This window comes from Mobula hypostoma, chromosome 25 (genome assembly GCF_963921235.1).
Source record: "Mobula hypostoma chromosome 25, sMobHyp1.1, whole genome shotgun sequence".
In the NCBI taxonomy this organism is placed as follows: domain Eukaryota; kingdom Metazoa; phylum Chordata; class Chondrichthyes; order Myliobatiformes; family Myliobatidae; genus Mobula; species Mobula hypostoma.
The window spans coordinates 45,392,869-45,418,059 of NC_086121.1; the positions used below are offsets into that span (position 1 = coordinate 45,392,869).

General features: G+C 43.3%; 1 protein-coding gene across 4 annotated transcripts in view; it reads right to left on the minus strand.

Annotated features, from left to right (window-relative positions):
- Positions 1-22,149, minus strand: part of hspg2 (heparan sulfate proteoglycan 2) — a 546,546-nt gene extending 524,397 nt beyond the window's left edge. For all 4 annotated transcript variants that reach the window (XM_063033469.1, XM_063033470.1, XM_063033468.1 and 1 more), the window contains exon 1: positions 21,907-22,149. In XM_063033469.1, coding sequence (XP_062889539.1) covers positions 21,907-21,975 — 69 coding nt within the window. In that variant the 5' untranslated portion in view covers positions 21,976-22,149. The remainder of the gene's footprint in view (positions 1-21,906) is intronic.
- Between the last annotated feature and the right edge of the window lie 3,042 nt (positions 22,150-25,191).

A 25,191-nucleotide genomic window follows, 5' to 3' on the forward strand; every position in this document is an offset into this window, starting at 1 on the left:
TAAAGAAGTGAATGTACCAACTTCCTTCCATCTACAGGTGAGATTTCAAATAGGAAAGTACGTGCCTGGATTGAGAGAAAAAAAAAATCACTGGTGTGAGTTGTCTATAGGCCACTGAATATTAACATTACAATGGCACAGGCAATTAGCTGAGAAATAATCTGAGACACGTAAGAATGGAACAGCAGTTATCGTGGGGAGTATTGAGGAAGTCATACTTCCCCAATACTGGTGCCAATTTCTCATGAATGAAAACCACTTCTCCCACATAGATCCTTAAACCACGCACTTAACTCTCTAAACCAGGCATCTACTGTCTTCATTGTTAAAAATCCTTCCTGGATCCCTAACTGAATGTCATCTCCAACAGGAAACAAGATGAACATCAAGAAAACCAGAACATATTGCTGTGGTATCGCGCACGAGTGCAGAGATGTGCAGCAGCTGAGAAACAGGGCAGTAGTTCACCAGGAACCAATCCTGACTTGGGACTAATGTCACATTACCAATTTTGAGGGAACAATTTAATGAAAACTCACTCAGGAGTAATCCAATCTCATCTCAAACATGAGCACAGTCCCAACTGGGGTCATGACAGTGCCAAAGCACTGAATCATAAACTGATCACCATTGTTGTGCTTGCATTTTGCCTGCATCCAAACCTCCTTGCAGCTACAGCTGTATATCCAAAGGATCCAAAGTCCTGAGACAAGGTCAACGTAGCTGTCTGAACAGAATGGTAGGGAGTGTGGTTTCAAGGAGTCCTAGTATGGACTCAACACCAGGAACAAAAAGACACTGGGCATCAAAAGGGAAACAAGCCAATGGGTGGAGCCCTACCTTTCAAAAAGAAGGTGGCATGGTTGTTGGACAGCAAGTTAGTGTCTGAGGTTCAGCCATCTCCAACTGCTTCCTCAACGGCCTTTCTTCGCAGCAGAAATGGAAATTTGCCTTCATGATTCCACAGTCTTCAATCCATTCACAACTCCTCAGCAAATAATCAGCCCATATCTGCATCAGCTTGGGAAAGCAGCCAACATAATCAAGGTCCTCTTTCACCCTGGTAATTCTCCCCTCTCCCATCGGAAAAAAAGACACAGAAGTCTGATAGCATGTACCAGGCTCAAGGACAGCTGTCATCAGGCTCTTCCACATGAAGATGAACTCAATCTCTTAATCTAATTCATTGTGGCCTTTTGCACTTCTGTCTACCTAGACTTTGCTTTCTCCAGCTGTAACATTATATTCTGCACTCCGTTATTTTCCTTCTTTAATGTTCGGATAGAAAGATCTGAAATAATATGGTAAGATACTGGACAGATATCCTGGGATGAGTGGCTCACCTCCTGATTCCACAAATCCTTTCAATCCGTGAACTTCCCATTATTCAGGACATTTACAGAGACAGGTGCATAAAAAGAAGGATCACTGGGAACCCGATTCACCCCAACCACGAACTGTTGCAGCTGTCACCATCCAGGAAACTGTATGGCAGCACAAAAGCCAGGACCAACAGACTGATTAATTCATGCTGATACAATTCTATTTCTATGCTATACTGACTGTCCTGTTGTACATACTATTTATTACAAATGACTATAAATTGCACATTTAGAAGGAGACATAAAGATTTTTACTCATGTATGTGTAGGATGTAAGAAATAAAGTCAATTTAATTCCAGCATTGCCAGGGTATGAGTGTCACAGAATGCATTTTCCTTGCCTGTCACTTATTCTTGCACCAACAACTCAATAAACTTGACACTTTTCAGGAAAAATTAGCCTATCGAAAACTCTTGAGTTTTGTTTCCCTCCACCAGACACAGAATAGTTGTCAAATGAAACTTCTACAGAATGCCTGAACTATACCAGCAGCATTTCCCAAACCCACATAAAGGAAGAAGGTGTGATGCATATGGGAATACCACCTACTCCAAACCACATGCCATCCTGACTTGGAAATACATCACCTGCCCTTCATTGCTGCTGGTTTCAAATCCTGCAGCTCCCTCACCAGCAGCTCTGTGGGAGGGAGCACCTTCACCAAAAGCTCCCTCACCAGCAGATCTGTGGGAGCTCCTTCACCAGCAACTCCCTCACCAGCAGCTCTGTGGGAGCTCCTTCACCAGAAACTCCCTCACCATCAGCTCTGTGGGAGCACCTTCACCAGAAACTCCCTCACCAGCAGCTCTGTGGGAGCTCCTTCACCAGAAACTCCCTCACCAGCAGCTCTGTGGGAGGGAGCTCCTTCACCAGAAACTCCCTCACCAGCAGCTCTGTGGGAGCACCTTCACCAGAAACTCCCTCACCAGCAGCTCTGTGGGAGCTCCTTCACCAGAAACTCCCTCACCAGCAGCTCTATGGGAGGGAGCTCCTTCACCAGAAACTCCCTCACCAGCAGCTCTGTGGGAGCACCTTCACCAGAAACTCCCTAACAGCAGCTCTGTGGGAACTCCTTCACCAGAAACTCCCTCACCAGCAGCTCTGTGGGAGGGAGCTCCTTCGCCAGAAAGACTGCACTCCCTCACAGTTTCAGCTTCCCACAAACACAGCAATTAAGGATGGCCAATAAATGTTGGACTTGTGAGAAAAACCTGCATCCTGAAAAATAAAGTGAGAGACTATGAATTTGTCAGGAACGAATTGGACTTTGCTTCCTAAGAATTTCATAGTTTGGAAAATAAATTTTCAGTCCCTCATCTACATCACCTTTTTAAACAAATGACAAATGATCCTTTCATTTTGTAACATCTACTCCAGGAGTTCACTCACATGAGACGGACAGAATACAAAAACTACATATAAAATCATCGGTCGCCGTTTCGGGCCGGAACCCTGACGAAGGGTTCTGGCCGGAAACGTCGACCGATCTTTTCCATGGATGCTGCCCGACCTGCTGAGTTCCTCCAGCGTGTTGTGAGTGTTGCTTTGACCCCAGCATCTGCAGATTATTTTGTGCTATAAAATCATCACCATCTCTCCAGTGACCAGACTTTTTTTTTTGAAGATAGCCTCTTCCCAGCCTCCAGGAGGACTCGGCCCACATCAGCAACCACACTCTGCAAAACACAACTACCCCAACCTTTCGGAAAGCGCAGGTCATGGCTCTGTATCCACTGGCAACCAACCGAGAGCAGGCTCTTTGGCCTTGGGCTTGCACACAGTAAGATCACTAGCTGTCCACACCTTAACTCCATCAGCCTAATTTAGTTTTGCAGTTCTGGAGACCTTATCCACACACTCTTATTTCCTTATGATTGTGAAGGTAGGAACAGATGTGCAACAAAGATTACTAAACAAGTCAAGGTCTAATCTAATGGTGATTCTGGCTCATGGGACAAACTAGTCTCATACTTTTCAACAATACAGAGGGAGGTCATTCAGTCCATGAAATCAATTCCACTTCTCAGGGCAATCCCATCAGAGCCATTTCCACATTCATATCCCTAGAAACTATTCACTCAGCTCCACTCCATTACCCTGATGTAGTTGGGGCAGGAGAACTTATCAAAGCCAACTGCTCCACTGTGTCCATGTTTAATATTTAACAAAACTAGGCAAATGCAGCACAGCAAATCTACAAGGGGTGATTTTGCAGACTTCATGTTGTTACATTTCATAAAACAGAAATAACCAAATTAAGTACCAACTAAACCTCAGCGATGACATAGTCCTCCTTTTAGCCATAATTCAGAAGTATAGTCCATGCTCCAGGCTGAGACCCTGCATCAGGACCTGCTGAAGGGTCTCGGCCCAAAACATCGACGATACGCTTTTCCATAGATGCTGCCTGGCCTGCTGAGTTCCTCCAGCATTTTGCGTGTGTTGCTCAGATTTCCAGCATCTGCAAATTGTTCTTGTTTGCAATTCTCTTCAGTAAATGTAGCACTTCCCGTCACCACAAGAAATTCGGCAGTGTAGTGAATGGCCCAAAACCATGGGCCAGGACTCTGGAAATGGAATCTTTCATACTTGCTTGTGAGGGAAAATGTTAATTAGGCAATGGAATGGTGAGCCCAGACATTACAGCATGCCCACAGCTCTGGACAAAAGCGTTATCAGATCAAATCTCTGGAATTACTTCCCCACCCCACCCACAACCAATCTACGACTCAGAAGCAAGGAAGGTTGCCTGAGTCAGAGTCTGGGGGCCAGGCAGTGAGAAACAGCAGTGAACTGTCATCATGTCTGTGCTGGAAATAAACCTAGGAACTGAAATACTCCGAAGGTTTATATTCTCACTAGGTCTATAAGTTTCCAGTGAGCAAGATAATGGCAAAGATTTGGGCTACAATTACAGTTGTTTAAAAAAAAAATCACTATTTCCATTACAAGTTTGGATTTTCAGGAGATGTTCTATTTGACTTCTGAAGTGACTGCAGGCAGTAAGTTTAATACAACAGAGTAGAAAGAGCCCATTGCAACTTGTTGTAACCTCAATAAACCAGAACATCGAGGACACAGATAGCTGCACATGCTGAGCTGGGAGGGGCAACAGGCTCCATTATTTGACAAACCTGGATTGCTGAAGGGCAGGAGGCCTCTAGCTGGGTGAGCCCTGCAAGGAATAGGTTGCTGGTTCAGGCTGGGATACGGATCAGGCCAGGTCTGTGATAGTGAGTGTAGGACAAATGCAAAACATACTTCAGCCCCTTAACCAAGGCCAGGCACTGGGGTATTTTCACAACTGCTGCAATACATACTTCCTAATGAACAATGCAGAATTCTGCTGTCCTGTTAGCATACATCACTACGTTGTGAGCTTGGTAAGTCAAAAACACCACTTACTTTAGCTGGGCCCAAAGCCACACAACAAAGAAAGCAACACCAGTAATTTTACAACCTTAAATTTTTTCTCAGCAGTCATCGTGGTAGTACAACAAACACAGGCAGCTCACGGATGCACAGCTCCAAATGATCTGTCTTGGACACTACAGCACATTACAGTGCTGTGCCAAACTTTTAACCTACTCTACAATCAACCTAGCACTTCTCTCCGACATAACCCATAAATCCATGTGCCCATGTAAGAGTCTTTTAAATGCCCCTAACATTATCAGCTTGGCCAAGGGCCAGTGTCCAATCCAAAAAGCTAACACTCCCACAGCACCCAGCTGAACACCCAGCCTTGGTTACAGCTCAAACCTTCGAAAGGGGACTTGCACCCAAAGATCAATTGTCAAACGCACATCACTACACTATAGGTGGCAGGCCAATCGGAGAAGTGGATGGGTATGAGAGATGAAATTGATTATATGAAAATCAGTAAAAGCCAGCACAGACTTAATGTAAGAAAATACAAGATATGTTTGTAATATCAGAAAATCGGTCCCTTTAACCCAACATATTATCTCTATATAGTTACACTATTTCTTTAAAATCTTGTCCTGTTTCCTAATCCAAGGCTTCCCTCCTTCACTGATTACCACAATATTTTCCCAAACCTTTGAAAAGATTCCTTGCCCTACAGAAGACATAGGTGCAGAAATAGGCCATTTGGCCCATCGAATCTGCTCCATCATTTCACCATGGCTGATCCATTTTCCATCTCAACTAATCAAGAGCCTACCAACCTCTGACTTAAATACACCCAATGACCTAGCCTCGAAGTCCACACATTCACCACTGTCTGGCTAAAGAAATTCCTCTCATCCCCATCCTAAGTGGTCATCCCTTTATTCTGAGGCTGTGCCTTCTGGTCCTAGACACCCCAACTATAGGAAACATCTTGTTCACATTCATTCTATCTAGGCTTTTCAATATTCAACAGGTTTTGATGAGCTTCCCCCTCATTCTCCTAAATTCAAGTACAGGCCCAGAGCCATCAAACACTCCTCATATACTCCTCTTTCATTCCCAGAATCATTCTTGTGAACCTCCTCTGAACTCCTTCCAATGTCAGCATATCCTTGCTTTTATATTTTAAGTCCTCTTGAAATGAATGCTAACATTGCATTTGCCTTCCTCACCACTGACTCGACCTGCAAGTTAACCTTTAGGGAATCCAGCATGAAGATTCCTAAGTCCCTTTGTTCCCTGTTTAGAAAATAACATACACTTTTATTCCTTCTAATAAAGTGCATGACCATACACTTCCTGATACTGTATTCCATCTGCTACCTCTTGGACCATACTCCTAATCTGTCCATGTCCTTCTGCAGCCTCCCTGCTTCCTCAACACCACCTGCCCCCCCCCCCCGCCGTTTTCTGTGTTGTCCACAAACTTGGCCAAACCTCTAAACTTCAAAGATTACGAGTTGGCAAAATCTCCTGTCAAACTTTAGAGCATTTTAGCATAACACACGAAATGCCATATTCAAGGTTGCTTATGACACCACTGTCTTAGGTGGTGATGAATTAGCACGTAGGAAGGAGACTGAAAATCTGGCTGAGTGGTGTCACACAAAACAACCTCTTACTCAAGGTCAGCAAGACTAAGGAGCTGATAATAGACTTCAGGAGAAGGAAACAAAAGGTCCAAGAGCCAGACCTCATCAGAAATTCAGATTTGGAAAGGGTTAGCAACTTTAAATCCTTGGTGTCATCATTTCAAAGGACCTGTTCTTGGCCCAGCATGCAAGTGTAATTACGAAGGAAGCACGGCAGTGACTCTTCTTCTTCAGCTTGACATCTAAAACTTTGATCAACTTCAATAGATGTGCAGTGAAGAGTGCATTGCCCAATGCCCTTGAAGAGAAAATCCTAAAAAAAAGTAGCAGATATGGCTAGTCATCACAGGTATCCCCTCCCAACCACTCAGCACGTGTACATGAAACACTGTCGCAGGAAAGCAGCGTCTGTCATCAGGGACCCCACCACCCAGGTCATGCTCTCTTTTTACTGTTGCCATCAAGGTGGTACAAGAGCCTCAGGACTCTCACCAGCGGGTTCAAGAACAGTTACTACCCCTCATCCATCAGGCTCTTGAACCAAAGGGGATAACTTCACTCAACTTCACTTGTCCATCATATTCCCACAACCAATGGCTCACTTTCAAGGACTCTTCATCTCATGCTCTCGGTGTTTATTGTTTACATATTATTATTATTCATTTTGTATTTGCACAGTTTGTCTTTTGCACTTTGGTTGAACACTCCAGTTGGGTGATCTTTCATTGATTCTGTTGATCGTTATGATTTTATAATTTACAGAGTATGCCTAAAAAATTGAATCTCAGGGTTGTATATGGCAACACGTGTGCTTTGATAATAAATTTACTTTGATCTTTGAATTAAAAGATTCAGCTTTAACTCCTGAAGCAAGACAGGTTACTAAAAGAAACCATGAGGAAGAGTGCAACAACAACACTGCATTTGTTTGGATAATGGTAGAACTATGTCTGAAAACAAATAAACTAGATGAACCCACTGGTGAAATGTTTTGCAATGAGCCCTTGCAGCAAAACTTTGCCATATACCTGCCACAGTTGCAGGTACATTTAAGAGCATTTTGAAAACAATATGCAGTTCCTTGCATGCATGACAACAAATAAACACGTAATGGAAGCCCTAAAATAATCTAAAGATTAGTTTGAAGTACAGGTGTCCCCCACTTTTCGAACGTTCGCTTTACGAAACCTCGCTGTTACGAAAAAAGCAGTGCGCGCCCCGAGCAGCCAAACTCCTCCCCTGGAACGGCATTCTCGCCGGCATTGCTGAAAATTGTGCCTGTCAGCAGCCGTTTACAAGATGAGTTCTAAGGTATCGGAAAAGCCTAAAAGAGCTCGTAAGGGTGTTACACTTAGCGTAAAACTAGACATAATAAAGCGTTTCGATCGTGGTGAACGAAGTAAGGACAAACAACAGGAATTCTGCAGATGCTGGAAATTCAAGCAACTTTGAAGTAAGGACAAAGTGAGTTTGGCTTGTGAAAGTTGACGAAGATGATGTTGAAGAGGTTTTGGCATCCCATGACCAAGAACTGATAGATGAAGAGCTGATTCAATTGGAAGAGGAAAGGATAACAATTGAAACTGAATGCAGTAGCAAATGGACTGAGAGTGAAGTCGTCCAGGAACTGAACGTGAAGCAACTGCGTGAGATTTTCACTGTAATGATAAAGTACGACTTTAATTTTGAAAGGGTACGGAGGTTTAGGGTATATTTGCAGGATGATTTGAGTGCTTACAAAGAACTGTATGATAGAAAAATGCACGAGGCTAAGCAGTCAAGCATACTGTCATTTTTCAGGCCTTCCACATCAGCCACAGCAGACGATGAACCTCGACCTTCGACATCAAGGCAGGCAGACAGAGAAGATGACCTGCCCGCCCTGATGGAAACAGACGACGATGAGATGACACCCCAGTGTCCCACCACCCAACACCCGAGCTGCAGACCGTTACTTTGCCACAGAGAATGCAGCGGTAGCCGGGACGCACCCAACACATCTTTAAGAAAAAAAGTCGAAATAAACAAGCTAATTAATTAGGTGCCGCCCGGCACGTAAATGTCAGCCCAGATCAGAGGCGATTGCTGATTGCGTCACCTCTGATCTGGGCCGACATTTACGTGCCGGGTGGCACCTAATTAATTAGCTTGTTTATTTCGACTTTTTCATAAAGATATGCTGGGTGCATCCCGGCTACCGCTGCAATGCTGCATTCTTCGCGGATCAGTATCAGTCCACAGCCTGGAGGTTGGGGACCACTACACCACCCCAACCTCCGACGACTCAGCCTAACACACCATCATTAGTGTGCTCGACGCTGTCTTCCCAATTCCAGTAAGTGATACTACACTGTACATACATTATTTCTACTTTATATCGGCTGTGTATTTTTATGGATTATTTGGTATGATTTGGCAGCTTCCTAGCTTAAAGGTTACTGGAGTGTTTCTGCCGAGAGCGCTTGCGCCGTGTTTCTACCAAGAGCGCTTGCGTGAGGTTTTTGCTATGGTGGACAGTGAGGCAATGATTGTAGAAAAGTATTTCTACTTTATATAGGCTGTGTATTTATCATATCATTCCTGATTTTACTATATGTTACTGTTATTTTAGGTTTTATGTGTTTTTTGGCATGATTTGGTCGTTTTTTTTGGGTCTGCGAACGCTGACAAATTTTTCTCATATAAATAAATGGTAATTGCTTCTTCGATTTACGACATTCCGGCTTACGAACCATTTCATAGGAACGCTCTACCTTCGGATGGCGGGGGAAACCTGTATCCTGTTTACATTACATGATTGGAACAAGAATGGATTACTGTAACAATTGTCAAGAAAAGCAACTGAAATTAATCATTTTTTTCTAAACAGTAATAAAAACCATAAAGACAAAAGACCAAAAAAAAAATCAAAAAATGAGCCCCAGTGACATCCAATTTTTTTTCTCTGACGAGAGCACACATACACACTTAAGAAAAACGTTGTTGAAGTCTTAGGAAATCTCGTTTAAAAATACTCTACGAACCTTGAAAGATTCATCTTCCATTTGAAGTAGAAGACTACAGATTATAAACTTGCATAATCTAAAAGCAGTCGTAACCAATAAGGGATTAATAGCTTGAGGAAACTGAAACTCAGTTCCTGGATAATTCTGCATTAAATATAATTATTTGGAGCTTTTAATCAAGTTTGTTCGTATTATTTTAAGATCTTATCTGTACAAGCACGAAATGCCGAACATGATCTATGTAAATGCAAATACCCACTGGAATGAGACTCATCACAACAGGCAGATATAAATTCAAACGCGTTACCACATGGAACTGAATTAGTAACTGCAAACGAGTTACACTTTCTAGACATACCACTGATCTATTTAAAATCAATAACACAATATACCATTTCTAAAATATTACTCTATTTCAAAATGTGAAATTCATGGCCATAACAAAATTCTTTATTTAACTTTAAAAAGAGTTTAAAGAATTCAAAGAGATAGACAAAGATTCATTTTAACTGAACACGTCTGATTTTCCATTCCACATTAATTTCTGATGTAAAGTTAAACTTATCATCTTACTTTTCAATCCTCAGGTTATTTTAACCTCCCTTTCGCATATATTCCAACCAAATCTCTCACACCAGGCATTGGCATGGTGGCTCCTGCACTAGGGTCTCACTGTGCTGCTTCTAGGTTTCAACCAGGACCACCGAGGAAATGAAGTGCTACTTTGAGTCCAAGGTGTTCCAAAGCATACAAACTCACTGTCAGCCTGAATTAAAAGAACATGGGTCGAGGCACACTCCACACTTGAGCACATAATCCAAGTGTACACAGAGTAGTTCTGATTAGATGCCACATGAATAAAAATCTGAGGGTTTGAAGAAAGCCTTAAATCAGGGTACTTTTTAACTCTAGTCTAAGCGCAGTCACTAGGTGCTCTCTGGGTGTAAGGCTGCCTTCAGTAAGAGTGCCTTTGAAACCATAAACAGTCTGAAAAACTGATCTGGTTCATGAACATCATTCGAAAGAGGAAATCTACTGGCCACACTCAGCCTCGTCTGCATGTGACTCCAGACTGACCCCGGTTGACTCCTTGATGCCTCTCCAGTCCATGGCAATTACAGTTGGACAAGTTCCAGAATTGCCACTGACATCCACATCCTGGGAATCGGGGTTCCCAACTTTTTTATGCCGTGGACCCCTACCATTAACCAAGGGGTCCAAGGACCACCAGGTTGGGAACTCCTGCTGGGAATAAATATAACATAACTGGCTTTGATATTTCCTCCACATCATCAATCCTTCATTGACCACAAGGAACTCAAATGTCCTGCCATCTTTTTCCTTGTGGTTAAAAATATAGTGGTAATAATCATGCAATCACTCAGGTCAAGTATGATGGCCCCTGAGGGGGTGGTCAATTGGTGGGTCCTCTGCTGGCTGTAGAGGCTGATCTGGGATCCACATATTCTGGTGCAGTGGTGTCTGTGGTTAGTGGCTGGGTCTTTTGGTTGTTGTCTCTCCTTCCTCAACTGTTGCTTGCTCTCTGAGGCACAGTGGAGGTCATTCTCACGTGGTACAGCTCCCTCTTGAACAGATTTCCTCCAGGTGTATCTACTGAGTGCAATGTCTTCCCAGTTTCTAGATATAAAGTTGAAATACTTCAGGCTGAATTTGATGCTATTCTTGAAGAGTTTTCTGTGCTCACTGGCCTTCATTCAACTGGGAGTAAAGGACCTGTTCGAGGAGACACGAGTCTGGCACCCAGAAGACGTGACCTATCCATTGGAGTTAGTATTGTTTTATTGTGGCGGAGATAAATTGATTTATCATTTATGGGTCAGCTGGTTAAAAATATAAAAGGTGCTCCATGATAGAAGCCATATCCCTGTTTTAAACAGACCATTTAAATCATGGTTCTGCCGTATTCTGATATCTAAATTTAAATCAAAAATATAACAGTAAAATAGATTTGAAACATAAGCAAATTTTACTTGGGAAATAAGTATTTTTTTCTCTGTATTCTATCCAATTTCATATCAGAAGCCCTGATGCACATTTAAGCAGGAGTGGCTTGTCCCATCCCTTCAGGAGTTTGCTTTTCCTGCTGGCTCCCACTTCACAAAGCCAGAACTGGAGTTCTGACTCACACTGCACCAGTTCTGAAAGCAAGTCCAGTAAACCACCCTCAGCTATCATCCCATTCGTGTTCCGTGGTCAAGAGAATCTTAATTCATCAGCAATATACCCCCACATACAATAATGTTCCCAAACAGCTGGAGATTAGAAATATAACTGGGTTTTGGCCAAAGAAGCTGATCCAGTTTATCCCCTCCTTCGACAGGCAAGAACAAATGATTGGAAAATGAACCACACACAACAACCCACCAGCAGTCCACTCTGGCACAGCTGGTATAACAACCCAGGACTGCCTGTGCAAGTGGGGGGGAACAGATCAAGAACAGATCACCAACAGTTCAAAGGAAGATGCTTTGCACAAAGTGATGAAATTGCAGCACAACTACAACTTAAACTGGTTGTTGGTACCATGCATTTATAGCAGGAGCCAATACCTGTGCAAGGGGAATGGGATCGAAGAAAGTTGAAGGGGAATCTGAGCTTCAGTGTTTTATTAGAAGCAAACACCAGGTGTGTCCTTCCTAAGACCTGGGCACAAGTGCCAAATTGAGAGGCAGTACTGAGAGACTACCACACTGTTGGAAGTTATGTTTGAGATGTCACACCAAAGTTCCTTCAAGGACAGAGGTGCACTGGGGTCCCAATAATCACAATTTCCAATGTAGAACACCTGGTTATCACACTGTCCGTGGGATGTTGCCACAGATTCATTGGCTCCACACAAGAGTACAAACACTTCAGAGCTTATCATAAACTTTGGTTTCTTTTGGGAAGGATTCAGAGCGTTCTCTTGAAATACTTTGTCAAAAACTCCGATCAAATGGTGAAACCAATTGATATCCTGCCTCTGGCTCTGCCTATCGAAGTACATATATTCTGAGTAATCACCGAAATCTTTGAGCAAGCCCACCATATAGAGAACTTCCTCATGGTAGGTGTCAGCTTGTGTATTACATTAAAACCCAGCCCAAACGCAAGCTGACCATAACCAGACCCCAGCTAACCTGAAAATGGGACTAACTCCATTTCCTACACAGGAGCCAGGAAGCAGAAAGACATGTCCCTCAGCACATCTGTATCACCATTGATCAAGATCAAACATCATGTGTAGCAACAGAAGACATGTTCCCTGCTCCAGCTGTAGATTGGCAAGGCTTGACCTGACCCATAGTTGACACACTGTGCTGGAATCCATGCCCTTGGGTCAATTACTTTCCAATACATGCCTCTCCATCTTCCTGAGTCTATTTTATTGCTACAATCCTTCCCTTGAATTATAGCTACAGTTAAGACATGTAGGCATCAAAGACAGAGGTAGCAAGAGTGATGAGGTTCAGTAAAGCAAGTTCAAGAAGTTAGGTGCTAAGTTCAAGGTCAGGACCTCCAGGGTTGTGATCTCAGGATTGCTACCCATGCCACATGCTGAGGCCAGAAATAGGGAGATCATACATTTTAACATGTGACTAAGGAGTTGGTGTGTGTGTGTGTGTGTGTGTGTGTGTGTGTGTGTGTGTGTGTGTGTGTGTGTGGGGGGGGGGAAGGCCATCAGATTTTTGGATCATTGTGCTCTCTTCCAGGGAAGGTGGGACCTGTACCCAAACTGAAGGGGGGGGGCAACATCCTGGTGGGAGGTTTTGCTAATGCTGCATGGTCATGGTCAGGGGCGGGGGGGAACTAGAGTTGCTGGGGGATGGGAAAACAGATAGTGGAGAGGCTGTAGACACACATGTAAAAACCTCAGATAAAGTCAGGAATCAAGAGGTTGAGCATGGTGCAACTAGTGTCCTGAGCTGCATGTATTTCAATTCAAGAAATTCTGTAGGAAGGGCAGACAAGCTCAGGGCATGGATCAACACATGGAATTATGATACTGTAGTCATTAGTGAGACTTGGTTGCAGGAAGGTCAGGACGGAGAACTCAGTATTCTAGGCTTCTGCTGTTTTAGACTTGATATTATCGAGTGGGAGGGATTAAAGGGGTAGGGCAAGCGTTACTAATCAGAGAAAATGTCATGGCAGTGCTCAGTTAGTTCAGACTGGAGAATTCATCTAGTGAGGAGTAAGAAAGGTATCACCATGTGAATGGGGCTATATTATAGATTATACAGCCTGTAGAATTTAGAGGAACAAATTTGTAGAGATCCCAAACTGTTGCAGGAAAGACTAGTTTGTAATACATAGATAGATACTTTATTGATCCCAAAGGAAATTACAATGTCACAGTAGCATTACAAGTGTACAGATATATAAATATCAGAGAAGAAAGAATTTTGAAAAAGTTACCTTAAAAATAAGACGTGCAAGAATTACCATAATATCATACAATATTGGCTGCACGTTCACACCATCCAGATAAGAAGTGATGGTAGTATTACGCAGGATGTCCCTAATTGTGAGGTGTGGTAAACAGAGCTAAACAGAACTCTGGTAAACAGAGGTTAATAACAGTCTACAGGAGGGGGTCATCTCTTTCCTGGCAATAGGTTGACTCATTATAGAGCCTAAAGGCCAGAGTAAGAATGACCTCACAGCATTCTTTGGAGCACTGCAGTTGTCTTAGTCTATAACTAAAAGTGCTCCTCTGTTCAGCCAAGGTGAAATGTGGAGGGTGAGAAACATTGTCCAGAATTGCCAAGACTTTCTGGAGGGTCCTTTGTTCTACCACAGGTTCCAGTATGTTAGGTGATTTTAACTTTCCACATACTGACTAGGACTCCCATACTGTTAAAGGGCTAGATAGGATAGCGTTCATCTAATGTGTTCAGGAAAATTTCCTTAATCAGTACATACAAGTTCCAATAAGAGAGAGTGCAAAATTTGATCTACTAGGGAATGAGACAGGGTAGGTGATAGAAATTTGTGTCGGGGAACACTTTGCATGTGGTGATCGTAATGCTATTAGTTTTAAAGAAATATGGAAAGATTAGGTGTAGTCCATGGGTTGAGATTCTAAATTGAAGAAAGGCCAATTTTGATGGCATCCCAAAAAGGATCTGGCAAATATGGATTGGGACAGACTTTTTTCTGGCATTGGATTACTTGGTATTTGGGAGGCCATCAGAAGTGAAATTTTGAGAGTACAAGGCTTGCATTTGCCTGTCGGAATAAAAGGAAAACATTACAGGTCCAGGGTACCTTGGATTTCAAAAGATATTAAGGTCCTGGTTAAGAAAAAAAGAGAATCTTGCGGGATTCTACAGTTATGTTAAGAGCAAAAGAACAAAACTGGTCCTCTGGAAGATCAGGATGGTAATGTATGTGTGGAGCCAAAAGAAATGGGGGAGATCTAAAATAGACTTTTTGCATCTATATTTACTCAGGAGACGGACAGAGTCAACAGAAGTGAAGCAAAGCAACGGTGAGGTCCTGAACCCTATACAGATTACAGAGCAGGAGGTGTTTGCTGTCTTCAGGAACATAGAGTGGATAAATCCACAAGTGTTCCCTTGAACCCTATGGGAGGCAAGTGCAGAGGCAATAGCAGTGATATTTAAATCATCCCTTGTGACAGATGAGGTATCTGAGAACTGGAGGGTAGCTACTGTTGCTCTGCTCTTTTAGAAAGGCTTTGAAAATAAAGCAGGAAATTACTGCCTGGTGAGCCTGACATGGTAGTGGTAAAGTTATTCTAAGGGACTCGATTTGAGTACTTGGATAGACTGGGATATCATGCTCCATGGTAGGTCATGTCTAACCAATCTTAAGAGTTTTCTGTGGAAGTTACCAGGAAAGTTGACAAAGGCAGGCGGTGGATGTTGTCTTCATGCACCTTAGCAAGCCATTTGACAAGGTCCTGCATGGGATGTTGGTCAAGAAGGTTCAGTTGCTTTGCATTCAAGATAAGATAGTAGATTGGATTAGACATTGGCTTTGTGGGAGAAGCTAGAGAGTGGTAGTAGATGGTTGCATCTCTGACTGGAGGCCTGCGGCTAGTGAGTGTCACAGGGACTGTTGTTGAGTCCTTTGATGTTCAACATCTATATCGATGATTTGGGTGATAATGTGGATAAATGGATCAGCGAATTTGCAGATGACATCAAGATTGGGGTTGTAGTGGACAGAGGAAGACTATCATGGCTTGCAGCAGCTTCTGAACCAGTTGAAAAATGGCCAATGTAATTTAATGCGGACAAGTGCGAGGTATTGCACTTTGGTAGGACCAAACAGGGTAGGTCTTAGACAGTGAACAGTAGGACACTGAGGAGTGTGGTAGAACAAAGAAATCGGAGTACAGGTCCATAATTCATTGAAAATGGCAACATAGATAGAGTCATAAAGAAAGCTTTTGGCACAATAGCCTTCACAAATCAAAGTAATGATCCATTATGTTGAAGTTATATAAGACACGGTGATGTCTAATTTGAGGTATTATGTGCAGTTTTGATCACCTACCTACAAGAAAGATGCAAATAAGGTTGAAAGAGTGCAAAAAAATTACAAGGATGCTGCTGGAACTGGAGGACTCTAGTTATAAAAAATTGAGTAGGTTCAGACTTTATTCCTTGAAACACAGAACATTGAGTAGAGATTTGATAGAGGAATACAAAATTATGAGGGCTATAATTAGGGTTAGCCGGCTGGTGGCTTAGTGGCATCAGCGCCGGACTTTGGAGCGAAGGCTCCCGAGTTCGAATCCAGCCGGTTCCCTTGAATGCTTTCCCTCTGGGTTGAGCGTCAAGCTAGCAACTCGGCCTCGTAAAATTAAGAAAGCCTGCTAAAACAAAACGCCGTCATGACAGTGTCCCGATGACTCCACTCAGAGTTGAGGGCTTTCTTCTATAGATAGGGTAAGTGCAAGCAGGCTATTTCCACAAAGGTGGGGTGAGACTACAACCACAGGTCATGAGTTAAGGGTGAGAGGTGAAAAGTTTAGGGAAGCTTCTTTACTCAGAGGGTGGTGAGAGTGTGGAATGAGCTGCTAGCACAAGTGGTGGATGTGAGCTCAACATTAAGACACGTTTGGATAGGTACATGGATGAGAGGGCTATGGTCTGGGTACAGGTCAATGGGACTAGGTTAAATGGTTTGGCGTGTACTAGATGGGCTAAAGGGCCTGTTTCTGTGCTGTACTTTACTACAGCTCTAAATATCACTGTTGAACACTAAACCCAATTCAAATCTATTCTCATGCAAAACACAACATGGTTTACTACAAAGTACATAAATTACCCACATCTTTGGCTTTCTTTAAAGGCTAGTATGTCCACAGCTTCATAGCATAATATATAGCTTCCATACATTCCTCTATTTAACTATATTCTTACAATAGCTTTGTATACAAGTATTGAAGTATGAAGCAGATGTGCTTGTTGAATTCGGGAAGGTTTAACTCCAGAAACTTGGAAAGCTGCTGTCAGCATTGTTTTAGCAATTGTTCTCCTTCCTGTTCAGATACCTGAACACTCCACCTTTTTTTTTAAAAAAACAAACCACCTCAATACAAGTAGTTGCTTAATTTAGCTTGTAGCACCCGTCTCCCAGTCAAACGTTTTTGAGCGAATGCAAATGTGCATACAGTTCTTTAAAAGTGGCATGCCAGGTTGAGAAAGCAGTTATAAAAAGCCAAGGGCTTTATAAATAGTGTCTGAGAACATGAGAAATCTTAACAACCTGGGATATGGTGTCCAATTATGGGCGCCACAGTTAGGAAAGATATAAAGACTTTAAAAGTGCAGAAGAGATTTGCTAAAATGATTTCAGGGGTAAAGAACTTTAGTTATGCGGAATATAACAAGTTGTTGGTGGTGGTGGGTGGATTTGATTGACCTATTTAAAATCATGATGGGTCTGGCAGAACAGAGAGAAACTGTTCCCATTGGCAGACAGCAAAACACACAAAGTGCTAGAGTAAAATAGCAGGTCAGGCAGCATAATGGAGGGAAACAAACAGTCAGCATTTCAGACTGAGATCACAAAACTTGTTCAATGCTCTCCATGGATGCTACTTAACCTGTTAAATTCCTTCAACATTTTGTCTGTATTGCTCAAGATTTTCAACATCTGCAGAATCTTGTCTCTCCATTGGCAGAGTGGTCAAGAACAAGAGGGCATGGGATGAAGCTGAAGACTAATTTGGATCTGAAAATCAACACCAGTGGTCACAGTGGGGGCAGGTTCAATTCTACTGCTCAATAGATGTGGGTAAGTATCTGAAAGGAATGACTTTGCAGAGCAATGGAGGGTGATGAAGTGGGATCAGCTGAGTTACCAGTAACTGGTATAGACTTGTTAGGTCAAATGCTTCTGTGATTCAAGCCAATAATGAAAACTGACAGTTCACTGCTGTGCTGGGGAGAACCTTGTGGACAAGTGATCAAAACACATCCTGAGCACATCTTCAGCTACATGCCCAGGGCAGCCGAATAATGCTTACAATACATCCTTCTCCATAATTGTTATGTCTGGTACTTGGGCCGAGATTCTACATTGGCGAAAGGCCAATTTTTATTGGCATCAGAATGATCTGGCAAGTGTGGATTGGGTCAGGATGTTGTCAGGCAAAGTTGTGTGTGGTAAGTTGGAGGCCTTTAAAACTGAAATTTTGAGAGTAGAGTTAGTATGTTCCTGTCAGAATAAAAGTTAAAGTTTACAGGTTTAGGGAAACTGGATTTCAAGAGATACTGAAGCACTGGTTAAGAATAAAAAAAGGTCTATAGCAGGTACAGGCAGGTAGGAACAAATTCAAAGATTCAAATGAGGTGCTTATGAAGTATAAGGATTCAAGAGAACACCTAAGAAAGAAATCAGGTTTCCCTAGCAGACAAGGTGAAGGAGAATGGGATACTAGATAGGTTAAGAGCAAAAAGATTGCAAGGGACAAAATTGGCCCTCTGGAAGATCAGAATGGAGCCAAAACAGATGGGGGAGATCTAAATCGGATTTTTTGTGCCTGTATTTACCCAGGAGACGGACACATAACCTGAAGACTTCATGGACCCTATACAGGCTACCGAGGTGTTTGCTGTGTTGAGGCAAATTAGGGTGGATAAATCCCCAGAGCCTGATAAGGCATTCCCTCAGACCTAGTGGGAGGCTTATGAAGAAATTGCAGGGGCTGTAGCAGAGATATTTAACATTTCCTTTAGCAGTGAGTAAGGAGCCAGCGGATCGGAGGATAGCCAATGATGTTACCATGCTTAGGCTCTAAAAGCAAGCAGGGAAATCATAGGCCAGTGAGCCTGACATCAATAGTGGGCAACTTATTGGAAGGCCTTTTAAGGTACCAGATACAGTACATAAGAATTTAGGTACACAGGGTCCGTGCCAGTCCATTGATGTTTGTCATCTACATCACTGATCTGGATGATAATGTGGTTAACTGGATCAGTAGATATGCGGATGACATCAAGATGGAGGTGTGCAGTGGACAGCACAGAAGACTATCAGAGGCTGCAATGGGATCTGGATCAGCTGGAAAAATGGGCTGAAATATGGTTGATGGAGTTTAACACAAACAAGTGTGTTACACTTCGGGAGGACAAAGTAGCAAAAGAATACAATTGTTCTCTAAATGGTCCTGATCAAACCACAAATCATAGCTGGTCAATCTTCAGTCTGAATTTTGCAAGCTACTTTCCTCTTGTTTTCGGGAAATACTGAATTTGATGCTGCTTTCATACTTTCACAACACACAGCTCACTGGCAAATACATTGTCCCTGCCCTGGTACCTGCAAACACAATCCCATTCCAGTTCACTCGGGAGGGGCTAGCACCAACCTACTGCAGGTACATTCTTTATGCTGGGCAATGTAAGTCTATTTGGAGAATACCCAAATCTTCACTGTCACTGCTCTTATTTCTTGCCAATCAGCTCTCTGCATGTGAGAATGCAAATGTCAACCGTTATTTATTTAACTGCATAGCAGAAGGTGCTCAAACAGCTAAGTTGCCAACTCTTTCAAAATTTCCAAAGGAACGGAATGATGACCTACCCCTGTTCCTAACACTGCCAAGAACTCTGACTTTCTAAGGCACAATACAGCCCATGATTCTAAGCAAAGTGTTGTACAGTAAAATTAGATTTTCTAAAAATACAGCATCTATGCAAAGAGATTCAATTACAATAACTCTCAAAATGGCTTGTTCCAGCTCTTGGTCATAGGCCTCTGTTCAAAGAGTAGGTGTAAATGGTTTAATAAGCACCCCACTTTTTTTTCCCTTTCATTCCTAATGGTGGAACAGCTGAAATCCGTCTTCAGTCAATATCTTTTAGATTCCTCAATAAAATAACTGTTGATGTGCACGAAAGGATGTGCTCATCAATATAATGGGAATTTTCAATTGTTTTCTCACACAACCTCACTATCAGCTCCGTGAACACATTTTGCCTCTCATCCATTCTCTCCCCAGCAATGCCTCAGCAGACACCAGTCCTGGAGCAGGAGTCTACATCAAATCATGTCTATTTTATGAAGCTCAAGACCAGAAATAATCTCACATTTCTAGTAGGGAGCATCAGCCACTCAGGTCTGAAAGGAATTCTGTATTTCTCAGCAGCTGAAGGGTCTCAGCCCAAAATGTCAACTGAATTCTTTTCCATAGATGCTGCCTGGCCTGCTGAATTCCTCCAGCATTTTGTGTGTGTTGCTTGGATTTCCAGCATCTGCAGATTTTCTCTTGTCTGCATTTCTCAGAGTGTAGGGCAAGGATAATGTTCTGCCCTAATCTGTGGGTTGAATGTGTGAGTCACAGTTACCTAACTTCCAGCTTTTTGGTTTGCCTTTCACCATCACAATCAAAATTAAAACAAGACAGACGATTGAAAATTAAAGGACTACCAAGATTAGTCTCAGTGGATCTTTACCTATGCCATTCCTTTCCCTACTTTGGCGAGAGGGTTTTAATTAGTCTAGAAAACATTAATACTATTTATTACTTCTCCAGTTCCTGACCCACAGTCATTCCCCATGCAGCAATCCAGATGCTATGAACTTCTCACCATTCTTATCAAACCCCTCAATGGCTCCACACCTCCCCATTTACAAAAACCCTGACCTTACAATCCTCCAAGGTTTCTGTACTCCTCCATTTTACTAAGGCAGGGGAAAGTGCAGAATTAAATGCAGGTGTGATACACATGAAGGTCTTAGTGTGCAGCAGAAGAAATGTGGAGTGTGCAACGTTATTGGAGGACAGGCGGCCAGCTGTGAGAATATTGGTGCAGTCAAATTTATTGTGGTTATAGGCAGCATAGAGAGACAGGCAGAAACAGAGTGTAATGTTTCTAAGAAATTGCTCTAAAAATCAGAAATGAATCCAAGCCTGTGGCTCAGTGGTAAATGAAACAGCCTGACTGCACTCTGTTAAGTACAAATTAGGTTAAGGAAGGGAAAAGAATGAATTTTCCATATTTCTGACAATGGCCTGATTCATTCAGTACAAGATGTCAGGTGATGATTATTGACCACAGGGGCAGTCAAAAAATGACACAGCACAGTGGTGTGGGAATCTTCACTGAGTGTATCCAATCTAGCCCCATCTACATGGGCAATTTCTCACACAACGGCAGATGAGAGAGGGAGCAAACCAAAGGATTGGTGATTCCAGCTGGGGAAATTGGCAAATCAAATAAGAAGAGGGAAAGATAGAGAGGGCATAATGGCCATCCATTGCACCAATTCCATCAGCCTGCTGAAACAAAACTGGGAACAGGGAATGAAATTGTTTCACAGTCTAGCACTATGTTGAAAGAGTTAAACCAAAGAAATATACTCTGAAACAGGTTCACAGAATCTGTAAAGCAGACAGTACTTCCCGCTACAAGTCACCTTGTAGGGTCCCCGCTCCCATCATAGCTGGGTGACGGAAGCAACAGAGTGCAAAGACATTTCGACTCTAACCCGGTAAGGAGCAGCAAGTCCCGTGTTTGAGTGAGTGTTTCGAGTCCTATTACTGTATGAGGCTGTACGACGCTAAAGAATATATATATAACACCTCAGTTTAAAGTTTCTTCATTTGTTATTAAACTTTTATGCGAGTTATTCTTTTGAGGTGCAATCGAAGACATCAATAACAAAAAATCTTTCTGTAGAAATGATGGAGATTGACTCATTTAGACGAAACTATGAATAGGTTTAAGACATAGCAATGGTTCCAACCTGGATAAAATTAGCCATTACTGCTATCTGGTAGCAGTTTTACACAAATACACTCTGGAAACTGATGCGAAATCGGGCATACAGCTGATCCAACCTCTCCTAAAGTATCCGCATCGCTCGGCTCCCTGGGACAGGCTGAGCTCAGAGTTTCTCCAACTTTGGAGAAGTTTGCAAACTTTGTGGATTGTTACTGAAGGGGAGCCCGCTGTCCCTCGGGCGCCACGTTAACTGCCCTCACATGCTCGGGGAAGAATGGAAAGCGACCCCCTTGTACTCACAGCGAAGGAGAGCAGAAGTACGTGAATGAGGAGCCGCCAGCCAACCGGCCACGCTTCGCTGCCTCGCATTTTTCTGTGCCCGGCGCCCTCCCGCTCTCGCTGCCACCGTCAACTTGTTCAGAGTCCCTGGATCGGAGCAGCACCGTCCCTGAGCTGCTCTATTCACCACGGTGCAACCACAAGTCCGCACCGCCCCTCCAGCCTCTGCTCTAGGCAGTGGCAACGCCCGCCCGTCCGTCCGCTCCAACCTCAGTAGGGTCAGCACAAAGCCCATCATGGATTCAACGGAATGGACCCGCTTCGAGTCCTACTCTCCGGACTGGATTTTCAGGAACGGGATCACAATCCCAAACACGCTGACTTCCCATTGGTGTTTGTTGAGATGAAGTCTGGCGGTAGCTCTCGGGGAGTGTGGCAAATTCCGCCTGGAAAGTTCAACCAAGGTCCTCTGCATACTCATGACACCTGTGGCAGACTATACGAGAGAGATCACCTCCCGCACCTCCTTCAGCTTTTAGACAATGTCACAGCTTCCACACTACCCGCGGTCGCCTTTCAGATCAAGGTTTTCTCTCGCTGTGCTCAGAAGCATCTAAAAAAGTGTTTCCACTGCTTTTTGAGAAGGAGAGTTGCACAGATCCAATTCTGTATGAGAAATAAACGTTGCTTTGTCTGTGGCAACAATGAAGATCTGGGTGTTCACAGTACTCTTCTGGTTGATACCTGTCCAATACCAGTGTAGCAGAATCGGAGGGAGAGGGTTCAGTCCTGACATCCAGTACTTTGTATGTGGAGTTTGCATGTCCACTTTATGTCTGCACAGGTTTCCGCCCCTGACTCATTTCTACCCACTTGCAAAGACATGCTACAGTAGTGGCTGAGGTAATTGGCTGTTGTAGCACTGGAAAAAATCAGCAGGTCAGGCAGCAACTCCGGAGAGGAATAAAGAGTAGATGTTTCAACCCAAGACTCTTCATCAGGATTGGAAAGGAAGAGGAAAGGAAGTTGAAGGAGTCAAGCAGGAAGATGATAGGTGAAGCCAGGTGAAGTGGGAGGGGGGATGAAGTGGGAAGCTGGCAGGTGATAGATGGAAAAGGTAAAGGATTGAAGAAGAAGAAGAAGAGAGTGAACCATGGGAGAAAGGGAACGAGAAGGGGCACCAGAGGGATTTGTTAGGCAGGTGAGGAGAAGATAAGGCATAAAAAGGGAGCCAGAACAAGGACTGGAAAAGGAAAAAAGGACAGAGGTTGATTACTGTGTTGATGCTGCTTCCTGCACCCTTACTGGGCTCATCAATTTCATCAACTTTGCTTCCAACTTCCACCCTGCACTGAAAGGGGAGGGATGGTCTATTTCTCACACCCCTCTCCCCTTTCTCAATCTCTCTGTCTCCATCTCTGGAGACCTGACCTAGATTGGGGGACTGCTTTGTCTAGCACCTTCACTTTGTTTGCAACAGGAAGGACTTCTGGGGGCCAACCTTATTAATCCCCCTCCCCAATCTAATTCCAACCTGTCAGTCCATGGCCTCCTCTACTGCCACAATCAGCCCACTCTCAGGTTGGAGGAGATACAGCTCATAATCAATCTGGGTAGCTTCTAAGCTGATGGCACTGACTTCAATTTCTCCATTTTCTGGTACTTTCTCCCTCCTTTCTCGTCTCTCCTTTAAAAAATCCACATTCTGGCTCCCCTCTTACCCCTTCTCATCTCCACACCTGCCTACCATGTCCCCCTGGTGCCTTTCCTCCTTCCATTTCTCCAATGCTCCACTTCCTCTGCTATTAGGTTCCTTCTTCTTCAGTATTTTACCTTTTCTATCCATCACCTTCCAATTTCTCACTTCAACCCCTTTCCCCCAACCACATACCTTCCCCATCACCTGTCTTCACCTATCCCCTTCCTGCTTGTACTCCTTCCCCTCCCCCAACCTTCTTATTCTGGCTTCTTTTCTCTTCCTTTCCAGTCCTGATGAAGAGTCTTGGGCCAAATATCTACCCTCCAATCATCTCCAGAGATGCTGCCTGGCCTGCTGAGTTCCTCCAGCATTCTGTGTGTTGTAAATTACCCTCACTGTGGGTGTCTGGTGAGAGAGGCGAGTGGCATTGATGCATATGTGAAACAGAACAGATTGTAGAAAATTAAGTGGGCTACTGGGATGATGGACATGTTCTGCCAGACAGCATAGACTCGATAGGCTGAATGGTCTGCTACACTGCATGGAAATGCGAAACAAAGTGTCAACTGATTACCATAGGCATAGGTGCAGAGTTAGGCCATTTGGTCCATCAATTCTGCTCCAAGATTTGATCTGACTGATTTAGAACATCGGATATAGAATACCACTGCACAGTACAGGCCCTTCAGCCCACAATATTGTGCCAACCTTTTGACCTACTTTAAGGTCAATCTCATCCTTCCTTCATACATCCCTTTCATTTTTATTTCTTGTTTTATTTTCCCTCTCGACCCCATTCTCCTGCTTTCTCCCCATAACCTTTGACACATTTTGTTATTATACACCTATCCACCTCTGTTTTAAAAATACCCAATGCTTTAAATATACCCAATGACTTGGCCTCCTCAGCTATCTGTGGCAAGGAATTCCACAGATTCACCACTAAAGATTCCTCCTCATTTCTGTTCTAAAGGGACACTCCCCCACCCCATACCAGATGGCGATGTAGCCTGTTAGAATGCTCTCCACAGTTCTTCTATAGCAATTTGCAAATTTATTTGGTGACATACCAAATCTCCTCAAACTCCTAATGAAATATATCTGCTGTCATGCCTTCTTAATAACTGCATCAACATGTTGGGCCCAGGATAGATTCTCAGAGATGTTGACATGCAGGAAGTTGAAATCGTCTACTCTTGCCATTTCTAAGCCTTGCTGAGGACAGGTGTGTGTTTCTTGCCTCACCCTTTCTAAAGTCCACAATCAATTCTTTGGTCTTATTGGCACTGAGGGTGAGGCTATTGGTGTGAAACTACTCAACCAGCTGATCCAACTCACTCCTAGACACTTTCTCTTCACCATCTGAAATTCTGCCAACAATGGTTGTTAGCAGACTGAGACAGGCAGAATTTTGGTCTGTAAACTTCAAGGGTTAAGAAGAAGAGGCAAAAAAGAATGGAATTACCAGTCAGTGTGCACTTCTAAACATGCATATACTTTGATAAGAGGTTGGGGAGATTTGGTATGTCACCAAAGACTCTAGCAAATTTCTACAGATGTACCGTCAAGAGCATTCTGATTCATTACATCACTGGAGAGTTCTATGC